Source organism: Nerophis lumbriciformis, linkage group LG21, assembly GCF_033978685.3.
Source record: "Nerophis lumbriciformis linkage group LG21, RoL_Nlum_v2.1, whole genome shotgun sequence".
NCBI classification, from domain to species: Eukaryota; Metazoa; Chordata; class Actinopteri; order Syngnathiformes; family Syngnathidae; genus Nerophis; species Nerophis lumbriciformis.
In genome coordinates this window covers 36645001-36658208 of record NC_084568.2, presented here as the reverse complement: position 1 = coordinate 36658208, position 13208 = coordinate 36645001, and the positions used below count along the sequence as shown (strand labels likewise).

The following is a 13208-nucleotide window of genomic DNA, read 5'->3' as shown; positions in this document are numbered from 1 at the left end:
GCAATAATAATAAACCTTAAACTACAGAAATGTAGAGGGAGGGGGGGTGGGCTTCTGCCAGGCAGCGAGCAGTGATTGGCCAGAGCCTGCTAGACTGGCCCCCAGACAGAGCGCCGATTGGCTGAAAAAAGCCCCAAGCCCCGCCCACCGGGTGTCGCCCCAGACCTGTTGTATGTTGAAGCGTTGCGTTCAAGCGCCGACGAGTTTAGAGGCTTTCTCTCCACCGCGCTGACAAGAACCAGCAGAGACGCACTGGGAAGAGTCAATTAGAACATTGGAGGAGAAAAAAAAAAAAAAAAAAAAAAAAAGCACTTTCGTCGCTTCGCCGCCGGATACGCGACTCGACCTGGGGTTTGGATTAACTTCGGGCCGACGCTTTTTTTTAGTTTTTTCTTTTTCATTTGCTTTGGGGAAGACAAAGAAGACAATGGGCTCGCAGTCGTCCAAGGGAGAGGTGGCCGTGGAGGCCAACGCCGCCGCCGCCGATGCCGCGGCTGTCAAAACCAACGGACAGGTAATGCCATTTCATTAATTACACAAGGCAATTAATTAATTACACAAGCGCAGGTTTGCGGGCAAGATTCATCCTATCACGTGTTGAAGCGGATCCTGCAGGAGTCAGGTGTGGCTTGCAGCATCCTCGCAACTTGAAAAAAAGGATGTGTTCATTTGATCAAAATGCAAGAAATGCAAGAAAACGGGGGAGGGGGGCATCTTGAACGCACCTTTTTTTTCTACGAATGTGCACCTTTCCCGTTTTATCCGGTTTAATTAACCGTTGGATTTAGTTGCGATCATCAATGAGGGTTTTAGTGGAACATTTTTGGAGCGATTTAGTGAAAAAGACGAGACGCGTCTTTGTTGAGGGTCTGTCTGGTACCCGCGCATCTACCGCCGCCTATCGACCGGCCAAGGAGCTGCAAGGCGTCGCCTCTCTTAATTGATGAGCACGACGATGCTCTGCAAAATGATCACACATTCTCAACAAAAACCATCGGATGTTGGATATTTTGCCTTTTGGTGCAGTTTTAAGATGTTTTTATTTTTTTTATTTTTTTTTGCAGGAGAACGGCCACGTGAAGACCAATGGCGACGTCTCCACTAAGCCTGACGGGGATGCTGCCGCCACCAATGGCTCGGCCGAGGCGGCCAAGGAGCCCGAGGCCGGCGCTGAGGGTGACGCCATCGAGCCGGCGCCCGCCGCCGCCGACGGAGAGGCGACCAAACCCGAGGGCGAGGCGGCCAAACCCGAGGGCGAGGCGGCCGCCAAGGAGACCCCTAAGAAGAAGAAGAAGAAGTTCTCCCTGAAGAAGTCCTTCAACTTCAAACTCAACCTGAAGAAGACCAAGAAGAACGAGGCGGTCAAAGAGGAGGCCGCCGCCGCCGAGGAGGAGAAGCCGGCTGAAAATGGCGCCGCCGCCGCCGCCGTGGACGAGAAGAAGGAGGAGGCGAAGGAGGAGGCTCAAGCCGAGGCCCCGAAAGCGGAGGAGGGGGCTGCCAAAGAGGACGCCCCCAAGGAAGAGGCCAAGGAGGCAGCTGCCCCCGAGGCCTCCAAACCCACAGAGGAGAGCAGCTCGACCCCCGCCCCCTCTGAAAAGAAGGAGTGATTGTACGCACACGAACTGGCTGGACTGTTTTTCAAAGAAAGAGAGAGAGAGAGAATTTAAGAGTATATATATATATTTATATATATATGTGTATATGTATACATATGTATATGGATATATGTATATGTAAATATATACACATGTATGTGAGAGACTCCTTTCGACGTGCCACTTTCTTCGTCAAGACGACAGACTAGATTCACCCGGTCACTACCTGCTCGACATCTGGACCTCGACGGACTTTTCAAGGCTGCGGCGAGACGACACCACCAAGCACACGCGGTCGGACGACGACGACGACGCCACCAACGGAGGACGCGTCTTATTTCCGCCCACCTCCCAGCTCTAGATGCCTCCTCGGCGAAGGGGAGAAGAGGACACCAACACCACTTGAAAAGACTGTTCAACAGCCGGGGGGGGACGACAACAACAACAACAACAAAAATAGAAAACAAGAAATCGGGGAAAATTCAAGAGACTCGCCAACTTTTTACATTCCTATATTTTAACCCAAATTTGAAGTATTTTGTGGTGTATTATAGAGAACCATCTTGGAGAAAAAAAAAGAAGTCTTGTTTGTTAAAAAAAAGAAAAAAAAGAAACTATAGACAAGTTTGATTTTTACCTTACTATGGAATAAAAAAAAAAAAGAACACTTCAGCTTGCTATGTTCACTGTTGCGGTTTGATATGAAGCAGAGTTGTTTATCTGTTGTGTGTGAGCCTGAATCTGCTTTGTCTCTGTAAATACAATTGGGATTGATTTCTGTTCTTTATTTTGCTAATGTTGACAGATGTTACTGGTTTTATTGTAAAGTTGATAATGGTAAATAAATGTTGGTTACCTGCCCGTGGATGTGGCTTTATGATCATTGGCACCGTGCAACACACACCTTAAGTCATTCCCCTCAGTGACCTACTTTATCAGCACAAAAGGCACATTTCTGACATTACTTTATCATTAAAATTTAGCACGCGGAGGTGAAAATACTTATTTAATGACATATTCATCATTTAAGTGTACTTAAAGCCCCTAAGGACTTTTTAAACATAAATACAAGCCTAGTGCTGCTCTATAAGTGGCACTAAAATCCCATTAAAGGCCTAGTCTCATTAATTTAACAAAAATATTTCACATTTATGAGGATTAGACGACAGATTAATGCATGTTTATTCTGCGTGCACTTAAGCGCGCCTGACATAATTGAACACACCAACCTTTCCATGTTATGGCCGACGATCCCTGACTGGCAGCACCTCCCCACTGTTGCACGTCAGCAGAATTGCTTGGATTGAGTGCAGCTGGGATAGGCTCCGGCACCTCCCCGCGACCCCGAGAGGGACAAGCGGTATAAAATGGATGAATGGAAGGAAGAAGCCTTCTTCAACATGATGCATGGGGGAGAAAAAAAGCAGGGATGACCTCGTTCACATGCTCATAATAGCTTGCAAACATTTTTTAATCAAGCTTTCTTTATTTAAGACGAGTGCATCTCAGTCCTAAAAAGAAAAATTACCTTAATTCAAAATATATATTTATTTTTATACATGCGTTTTTTGCATCATAAAAAGGATGACTGCATTTCTCTTCCAGTTAAGGTAAATTGAGGTTGGCCAACACCGCCATCTGGCGGTCATTAGTTTAATTGCAGGGCACCTGTTAAAACAACACACTGAGCGGTTTTTTAATTTAATACTTTTTTTACATGATAACGCAGTGTTTTTACATTTTTATAAGCAAGATATTACTGATTAAAGTAAAATATTGCTGTCCACAAAAAGTATTTTGACAATTTCTAACACATTGTTAGAAACAATTAGAACGTCCTCACTACCGAACATACAAACTACAAAAAGTTATTTAAATTACTTACCCGCGTATTTCAGAAAACTGCTGTGGTTTTAATGTGATGAAATTCCGGCTTTCACTTCAAAACTATCCGACCAAGCGCACACATTTACTCAAAAATACACAAATCAATCAGATTGACTTTAAATAGACGTCGTTATCTTGGACGTAATGTCGTAAATCGACGACTTGCGTCGCAAAAGGGTCGTAAATGAAAACTGACAACTAATCAGGACCGTTTAAGAGCCTTATTTGTCACATTTGTGGAAAACATGTCCAAAAATATGCCTACTTGTGAAATTGTTTCTATTTTAAAGCATTAATGTTGTATCCTTAGTATGTACACTATATAGCCAAAAGTATTTGGCCACCAATCCAAAGGTGTCCTAATCACTAATCACAGGTGTATCAAATCTAGTACTTAGGCATGGAGACTGTTTCTACAAACATTTGTGAAAGAATGGGCCGCTCTCGGTGGTTTCCAGCGTGGAACTGTCATAGGATGCCACCTGTGCAACAAATCCAGTCCTGAAATTTCCTCGCTCCTAAATATTCCAAAGTCAACTTTATTATAGGAAAAGTGAAGAGTTTGGGAACAACAGCAACTCAGCCACCAAGTGGTAGGCCACATAAACTGACAGAGAGGTCAGCATAGTGCAAAGACTTTCTGCACAGTCAGTTGCTACAGAGCTCCATGTGACCTTCCAGTTAGCCCACGTACAGTGTGCAGAGAGCTTCATGGAATGGGTTTCCATGGCCGAGCAGCTGCATCTAAGCCATACATAACCATACGTGGTGAAAAGCACGTCGCCACTGGACTCTAGAGAAGTGGAGACGCCTTCTCTGGACTGATGAATCACACTTTTCCATCTGGCAATCTGATGGACCAGTCTGGCTTTGGAGGTTGCCAGGAGAACGCTACATTTCGGACTGCATTGTGCCGAGTGTGAAATTTGGTGGAGGAGGAATTATGGTGTGGGGTTCTTTTTTAGGAGTTGTGCTCGGCCTCTTAGTTCCAGTGAGAGGAACTTTAAATGCTCCGGGATATCAAAACGTTTTTGACAATTCCATGCTCCCAACCTTGTGGGAACAGTTTGGAGCGGGGCCCCTTCCTCTTCCAACATGACTGTGCACCAGTGCACAAAGCAAGATCCATAAAGACATGGATGACAGAGTCTGGTGTGGATTAACTTGACTGGCCTGCACAGAGTCCTGACCTGAACCCGATAGAACACCTTTTGGATGAATTAGAACGGAGACTGAGAGCCAACATCAGTGTGTATTTTGACAATTTCTAACAAATTGTTAGAAACAATAATAACGTCCTCACTACCGAACATACAATGTGCTTTTGGAAGAATGGTGGGAAATTCCTATAAACACACTCTGCAACCTTGTGGACAGCCTTCCCAGAAGAGTTGAAGCTGTAATAGCTGCAAAAGGTGTCATATTGAACCCTATGGGTTAGGAATGGGATGGCACTTCAAGTTCGAGTCAAGGCAGGTGGCCAAATACTTTTGGCAATATAGTGTATATTTCTTCTAAATATTGACTTTAAGTATTCAACAAATGTAATCAATGTTGAATTTTGCACAAATGTGTCAGTGATTGGTTTCTTAATTGACCTGTGTGTGTGTGTGTGTGTGTGTGTGTGTGTGTGTGTGTGTGTGTGTGTGTGTGTGTGTGTGTGTGTGTGTAGTGAGGTTGCCACTAATGTGACAGCCATTAGCCCTAAGACCACAAACCTCATATAATACCAGCCGAGTAAGCAAATAACAATACAATGCAATATAAATTACATTATATCACATGTGGCTATTCTGCTCTTGCAGCAAACAAAGATAAAGCGACAAAAAGCATACACTAGTACAACCAAACTGGGAACACCTGCTAAAATAAAAATCACTACGTTGATCCATGACGGATATTCTTCAACCGACAGTGACGGGAATCCTTTCTGTTGAAGTATATAAAAAAACACAGAAAAACAATAAGCCTATTTTTTTGTTTGTTTTTTGTCACAAGGACGATGATTGACAGAAGAAGTTCTTACAGATTGGGGATCCCAAATTAAGTAGGTGAGCTTTTCTTGAAATTGAGTCACCAGGTAGAAGACTAAAATGAGGAGGACGATGAGAGGACTGATAAACCTCCACATAACCTGCCAGAAGATGCCGGGTTTATGTCCTGTCATGAATCTCACATCCTCGTTGAACCTGAGACACACACACACACACACACACACACACACACACACACACACACACACACACACACACACACACACACACACACACACACAAACACACACACACACACACACAGATTAGTTGTCAGACATCCATAGAAAGTTATCAAACAATCTGTGTTCCCTTTCTACCTGTCTATGCCGTAGACGTAAACCACAGCGATCATTTCGAAGAACCCGATTGTCAAGAGAGGAACTGATCCCGCAAAATGGTCGAAAAGTGCCACCCAATAATTCCCAGAATTCAGTGCGAAGAGGAGGGAGATGAGGAAGGCCCCGAGACAAGTCAGTCCTGAAACACACGTACGAAAAAAAAAACATCTTATCAAATAATATCGATTGGGGGTCGCTGCAGTGGACGTGTGTGTTTTGCATTCCAGGACTATTTTTGCTGAAATGTGTCACATTGACGAAATAAATGGACCGAAAACAATTAATGTCCACTGCAGTGGACGTGTGTAGTTTGCATTCCAGGGCTATTTTTGCTGAAATGTGTCACATTGATGAAAGAAATGGACCAAAAACAACTAATGTGCATTGCAGTGGACGTGTGTGTTTTGCATTCCAGGGCTATTTTTGCTGAAATGTGTCACATTGATGAAATAAATGGACCGAAAACAACTAATGTCCACTGCAGTGGACGTGTGTAGTTTGCATTCCAGGGCTATTTTTGCTGAAATGTGTCACATTGACGAAATAAATGGACCGAAAACAACTAATGTCCACTGCAGTGGACGTGTGTAGTTTGCATTCCAGGGCTATTTTTGCTTAAAATTGTTACATTGACGAAATAAATGGACCGAAAACAACTAATGTCCACTGCAGTGGACGTGTGTGTTTTGCATGCCAGGGCTATTTTTGCTGAAAATTGTCACATTGACGAAATAAATGGATCGAAAACAACTCATGTCCACTGCAGTGAACGTGTGTGTTTTGCATTCCAGGGCTATTTTTGCTTAAAATTGTTACATTGACGAAATAAATGGACCGAAAACAACTCATGTCCACTGCAGTGGACGTGTGTGTTTTGCATGCCAGGGCTATTTTTGCTGAAAATTGTCACATTGACGAAATAAATGGATCGAAAACAATTAATGTCCACTGCAGTGGACGTGTGTAGTTTGCATTCCAGGGCTATTTTTGCTGAAAATTGTCACATTGACGAAATAAATGGACCAAAAACAACTAATGTGCATTGCAGTGGACGTGTGTGTTTTGCATTCCAGGGCTATTTTTGCTGAAATGTGTCACATTGATGAAATAAATGGACCGAAAACAACTAATGTCCACTGCAGTGGACGTGTGTAGTTTGCATTCCAGGGCTATTTTTGCTGAAATGTGTCACATTGACGAAATAAATGGATCGAAAACAACTAATGTCCACTGCAGTGGACGTGTGTGTTTTGCATTCCAAGGCTATTTTTGCGGAAATGTTGTCACATTGACGAAATAAATGGGTCGAAAACAACTAATGTCCACTGCAGTGGACGTGTGTGTTTTGCATTCCAAGGCTATTTTTGCAGAAATGTTGTCACAATGACGAAATAAATGGATCGAAAACAACTCATGTCCACTGCAGTGGACGTGTGTGTTTTGCATTCCAGGGCTATTTTTGCTTAAAATTGTTACATTGACGAAATAAATGGACCGAAAACAACTAATGTCCACTGCGGTGGACGTGTGTGTTTTGCATTCCAAGGCTATTTTTGCTGAAATGTGTCACATTGACGAAATAAATGGATCGAAAACAATTAATGTCCACTGCAGTGGACGTGTGTAGTTTGCATTCCAGGGCTATTTTTGCTGAAAATTGTCACATTGACGAAATAAATGGACCAAAAACAACTAATGTGCATTGCAGTGGACGTGTGTGTTTTGCATTCCAGGGCTATTTTTGCTGAAAATTGTCACATTGACGAAATAAATGGACCAAAAACAACTAATGTGCATTGTAGTGGACGTGTGTGTTTTGCATTCCAGGGCTATTTTTGCTGAAATGTGTCACATTGATGAAAGAAATGGACCAAAAACAACTAATGTGCATTGCAGTGGACGTGTGTAGTTTGCATTCCAGGGCTATTTTTGCTGAAATGTGTCACATTGACGAAATAAATGGATCTAAAACAACTAATGTCCACTGCAGTGGACGTGTGTGTTTTGCATTCCAAGGCTATTTTTGCAGAAATGTTGTCACATTGACGAAATAAATGGATCGAAAACAACTCATGTCCACTGCAGTGGACGTGTGTGTTTTGCATTCCAGGGCTATTTTTGCTGAAAATTGTCACATTGACGAAATAAATGGATCACAAACAACTCATGTCCACTGCAGTGGACGTGTGTAGTTTGCATTCCAGGGCTATTTTTGCTGAAAATTGTCACATTGATGAAATAAATGGATCAAAAACAACTCATGTTCACTGCAGTGGACGTGTGTGTTTTGCATTCCAGGGCTATTTTTGCTGAAAATTGTCACATTGACGAAATAAATGGACCAAAAACAACTAATGTGCATTGCAGTGGACGTGTGTGTTTTGCATTCCAGGGCTATTTTTGCTGAAATGTGTCACATTGATGAAAGAAATGGACCAAAAACAACTAATGTCCACTGAAGTGGACGTGTGTGTTTTGCATTCCAGGGCTATTTTTGCAGAAATGTTGTCACATTGACGAAATGAATGAATCGTAAACAACTCATGTCCACTGCAGTGGACGTGTGTGTTTTGCATTCCGGGGCTATTTTTGCAGAAATGTTGTCACATTGACGAAATAAATGGATTGAAAACAACTCATGTCCACTGCAGTGGACGTGTGTGTTTTGCATTCCAGGGCTATTTTTGCTGAAAATTGTCACATTGACGAAATAAATGGACCAAAAACAACTAATGTGCATTGCAGTGGACGTGTGTGTTTTGCATTCCAGGGCTATTTTTGCTGAAAATGATCACATTGACGAAATAAATGGACCAAAAACAACTAATGTGCATTGCAGTGGACGTGTATGTTTTGCATTCCAGGGCTATTTTTGCTGAAATGTGTCACATTGATGAAAGAAATGGACCAAAAACAACTAATGTCCACTGAGGTGGACGTGTGTGTTTTGCATTTCAGCTCTACTTTTTACAGAATTTGTCATTCTAACCAAATAAATCCATCCATCCATTTTCTACCGCTTGTCCCAAAAATAAATGGGCCAAAAAAGTCATGTCCACTGGAGTGGACGATTGTGTTTTTCATTAAAGGCACATTTCCCCCCCCCCCCCCCCCCCCCCCCAGAATGTGTTATTTGAACAAAAGAAATAGACCAAGGCATTCCAGGGCTATTTTTTCTGAAAGTTGTCACTTTGACGAAAGAAGTGGACCAAAAACAATTAATGTCCACTGCAGTGGACGTGTGTGTTTTACATTTACAGGATTTGTAATTCTAAACAAATACATTGACCAAAAAAATCATGTCCACTGCAGTGGACATTTGTATTTTGCATTCCAGGGCTATTTTTTCTGAAATTTGTCACAATGATGGAGGAAATGGACCAAAAACAAATAATGTCCACTGCAGTGGACGATTGTATGTTTCATTCCAAGGCAATTTGTTTTCCAGAATGTGTTATTTTAACAAAAGAAAGAAAGACCAAAAATGAAAATGTCCCCTGCAGTGGACATGTGTGATTTGCATTCCAGGGCTATTTTTTTCTGAAATTTGTCACTTTGATGAAATAAATGGTCCAAAAACATTTATTGTCCACTGGACTGGACGATTGTGTTTTTCATTCCAGGGCAATTTGTTTTCCAAAATGTGTTATTTTAACAAAAGAAATAGACCAAAAGAGAAAATGTCCACTGCAGTGGATATTTGTGTTTCACATTTCAGGACCACTTTTTCCACGACGTGTAATTCTACAAAAATAAATAAACAAAAAAAACTAATGTCCATTATTTGAAGGCAATTTTTTTTCCAGAATGTATTATTCTATCAAAAGAAATAGCCCCAAAACAACTACAGTGACTCGATAATATCAAACCTAAAATCAATTTGAACTTGATTTCAGTGGCAAGATGGAACTTGGGTTGTCCAATACCAATATTTTAGTACCAGTCAGGACTTGATCTTGGGAGTTAGCTTTTCCAGGATGCAACGGAAAGTTGGCACGGGCGAGACGGGAATTAAGGTACATGGCGGGTTTTAATATATCAATTTAATATATCAAAAAAAAGGGATAAATGAAATCGCGCACAGTGGCGGATAATAAACTATGAAACCAAAAGACTATAGCAAAAAGTACAAATGAAAAGCACGCACAGTGGCGGAGAATAAACTATGAAAAACAAAAAGATTATAAACATGGAACAAAAACTTACTTGGCTTGGACAAAAAAGGAGCAGCGTGAACATGGACATGAAACAATGGACAGAGCATAAATGTGGTGTGAGGTCGTCAGGCCGAACAACAGAAAATGAATGAACTTAAATACTATGGACATGATTAGTGAAAGCAGGTGCGTGACTCAAAACGTGAAACAGGTGCGTGACGTGACAGGTGAAAACTAATGGTTGCTATGGTGACCAGACAAGGGAGTGAAAAGACAGAAACTAAACAAAACATGACTTAAAACAAAACATGATAATACAGACATGACAGTACCGGTACCAAAACATTTTTTTGATACTTTTCTGTACTTTTTTTTTTTTAAATAAAGGGGGCCACAAAAAATTGCATTATTATCTTTATTTTAACAAAAAATGTTAGGGCATGAAACATATGTTTATTATTGTAATTTAGTCCTTAAATAAAATAGTGAACATACTGGACAACTTGTCTTTTAGTAGTAAGTAAACAAACAAAGACTCCTAATTAGTCTGCTGACGTATGCAGTAACATATTGTGTCATTTATACACCTATTATTTTCTACACATTATGAGGGACAAACTGTAAAAATGGATTATTAATCTACTTGTTCATTTACTGTTAATATCTGCTTATTTTCTGTTTTAACATGTTCTATCTACACTTCTGTTAAAATGTAATAATCACTTATTCTTCTCTTCTTTGAAAATTTACATTAGTTTTGGATGATACTACACATTTAGGTATGGATCCGATACCAAGTAGTTACAGGATCATACATTGGTCATATTCAAAGTCCTCATGTGTCCAGGGACATATTTACTGACTTTATAAACATAATATGAATTTAAAAAAAGGAAAAACAATTTTGTGATGATAAAAAGTATCGATGTAATTATAGTAGTATCGACTCGATACGCTCCTGTACTTGGTATCATTAGAGTGGATGTCAGGTGTAGATCCACCCATGGCATTTGTTTACATTCAGGGGTGCTAGTTTGCTGTTAGCGGTGGCGCCGGTGAGCTATCGTATCCTCCTACGGTGTGTAGTGAAGCATGTTTACCTATTCCTCGTCCTCCAGTGATAATGATACTTGGAATAAACTCACTTTATTTGTCACCAATCATTGGTACTTTAACTTAATGTTTTAAAGCACCTCTTGCTGAGGGTGTTTCAGTGTCATAACTTCACCTTTATCTTTACTTTTTACACCAAAATGCGTCCATTCTCCCTTTTCTGTCTACACACTGTGTCTGCTTGTAAGTACTCTGTGTGTGTGCGCTGCCGAACATGCTCCTCTGCTCGTAAAACCAGCAATGTCATGCGCGTAGTAAAAAATAAAAAAAGGAAAAAGAATGGGGAAGTGGTACTTTTCAAACAGAGTATTCATTCATTAGTACCGCAATACTATACTAGTACCGGTATACCGTACAACCCGATATGGGACCATGTTCAAGATGTTCCTCACCAAAGTCATCCCAGCATGCTGCCTCCACAGACCTCCGCAGAGTCGCAAGCATAAAATTGTCCAAAGTGTCCGAATAACCAAGGCCTGATTGAAGAATAATGTCGTGAGTGCGAATGTAACGTACCGGTCAGAGCTTCGTGAGGCCACGTTTTAGGAAAGACCCCCAGGTCCCTCAAGGGCACCACCACTCCTTCTATGTTGCCAAAAAGGGTGGAGAGGCCCAGGCACAAGAGCATGATGAAGAAGAGCACGGACCACACAGGAGAAGCCGGCATCTTGGTGATGGCCTCTGTGAACACAATAAAAGCCAGACCAGTTCCCTCCACACCCTGGACACGCGTGCCTGTCAGTCACACGGCAGGAGGAGATATATCGGCATGGTGGTCTCCTTACCTCGCTGAGGAGTTTTTGTATGTCGCAGGTCTTCATGCTCAAGCCCAGAACAAAGTCCGGATCTGAGCTGTTGAGATGTTGGAAGGCTAAGTCGTAGTTGCTCGGGGTGATGCTGTCCTCGGGGAGATCGAAGCCGTTTATGAGGGACAGGATGTTTCTAAAGAGGAAACCATGAGTGAGCGTTAATACTGATCCGATATCAGATATCAGCAAACACAACAGTTATCGGATGATGTCATCTCCGATACAAGCGGTCCTGCAGCGTGTGAAGCTGGACAGACAGTTAACATCTGAATGTCCTCCAACAAGCACACCAATTCTTCTATTTTACTCAAGTCATTTCCAAAAGGTCATCTAGGAGCTCGCAGCTGCACAACAGCTAAGCACACAATAGCACACGAGATGTTTGCAATAGGTGTCCTTCATTGAAAAAAACCGCTGTTGTGAATAAAAACAAATAATTATAGTTGCATGTTACTTACACATACAAAGTCTCCAAGGCAGAAGCTTATTAGAAAGTAACCAGTAACAAACGTGTCCACATCATTCAACTTCCTGTATCATCTATCCGTAGTTTGACTTGATTGGAATTTTATAATACGGTGATTAACATCTCTTACGTTAACATACCAGTTGGTTATTTATGCCTCATATAACGTACACTTATTCAGCCTGTTGTTCACTATTCTTCATTTATTTTAAATTGCCTTTCAAATGTCTATTCTTGCTGTTGGCTTTTATCAAATACATTTCCCCAAAAAATGCGACTTATACTCCAGTGCGACTTATATATGTTTTTTTCCTTCTTTATTATGCATTTTCGGCCGGTGCGACTTATACTCTGAAAAATACGGTATATACTGTGTATATATATATATATATATATATATATATATATATATATATATATGCGTAAATATGTATATTTGTGTATATATATATATATATGTATACAGTGTTGGGACTAACGCGTTACAAAGTAACGCGTTACTGTAACGCCGTTAGATTCGGCGGTAACTAGTAATCTAACGCGTTATTTTTTTATATTCAGTAATTCAGTTACCGTTACTACATGATGCGTTACTGCGTTATTTTACGTTACTTTTTTTGTAGTATAAAGTGTGTTTTATCGGAGGACTGCTGTGTCATCGTTCTGATTCTTCTTGTGTCACAAGCCGGAGAAGAGAGAGAGACATATGCGCTCTGTGTGTGAGTGTGAGTGTGTGGAGGGAGGAGAGGGGGGGTGGGGGGGCATGTCTGATCATGGCGGAGCCAGAAGTCGAGTTTGCTAACATGG

The 13208-nt window shown here is 41.3% G+C and overlaps 2 protein-coding genes and 1 long non-coding RNA gene across 5 annotated transcripts in view; 1 reads left to right on the top strand and 2 right to left on the bottom strand.

The window, feature by feature from the left end:
- The window catches only part of LOC140679684 (uncharacterized), a 68228-nt gene extending 64154 nt beyond the window's left edge, over positions 1-4074 (bottom strand). The window contains exons 1-2 of one of the 2 annotated variants that reach the window (XR_012051055.1): positions 3481-4074; positions 2825-2988 (exon numbers count right to left, since the gene is read on the bottom strand). This is a non-coding gene — a long non-coding RNA (uncharacterized lncRNA). The remainder of the gene's footprint in view (positions 1-2824; positions 2989-3480) is intronic. The other variant, XR_012051056.1, reaches the window with a different exon arrangement.
- marcksl1b (MARCKS-like 1b) lies at positions 201-2456 on the top strand. Its single transcript, XM_061982425.2, has 2 exons — positions 201-514; positions 1065-2456. Exons 1-2 carry the CDS (start codon positions 428-430, stop codon positions 1605-1607), a joined length of 630 nt encoding a protein of 209 aa, XP_061838409.1. The 5' UTR covers positions 201-427; the 3' UTR covers positions 1608-2456.
- Positions 4075-5115: 1041 nt separating the features above from the next.
- Positions 5116-13208, bottom strand: part of LOC133620832 (sodium-dependent neutral amino acid transporter B(0)AT1-like) — a 31966-nt gene continuing 23873 nt past the window's right edge. Inside the window, exons 9-13 of one of the 2 annotated variants that reach the window (XM_061982424.2) lie at positions 11912-12068; positions 11643-11847; positions 5836-5995; positions 5509-5671; positions 5116-5412 (exon numbers count right to left, since the gene is read on the bottom strand). In XM_061982424.2, coding sequence (XP_061838408.1) covers positions 5251-5412; positions 5509-5671; positions 5836-5995; positions 11643-11847; positions 11912-12068 — 847 coding nt within the window. In that variant the 3' untranslated portion in view covers positions 5116-5250. Of the gene's footprint in view, positions 5413-5508; positions 5672-5835; positions 5996-11642; positions 11848-11911; positions 12069-13208 lie in introns of those variants that run through there. The other variant, XR_012051054.1, reaches the window with a different exon arrangement.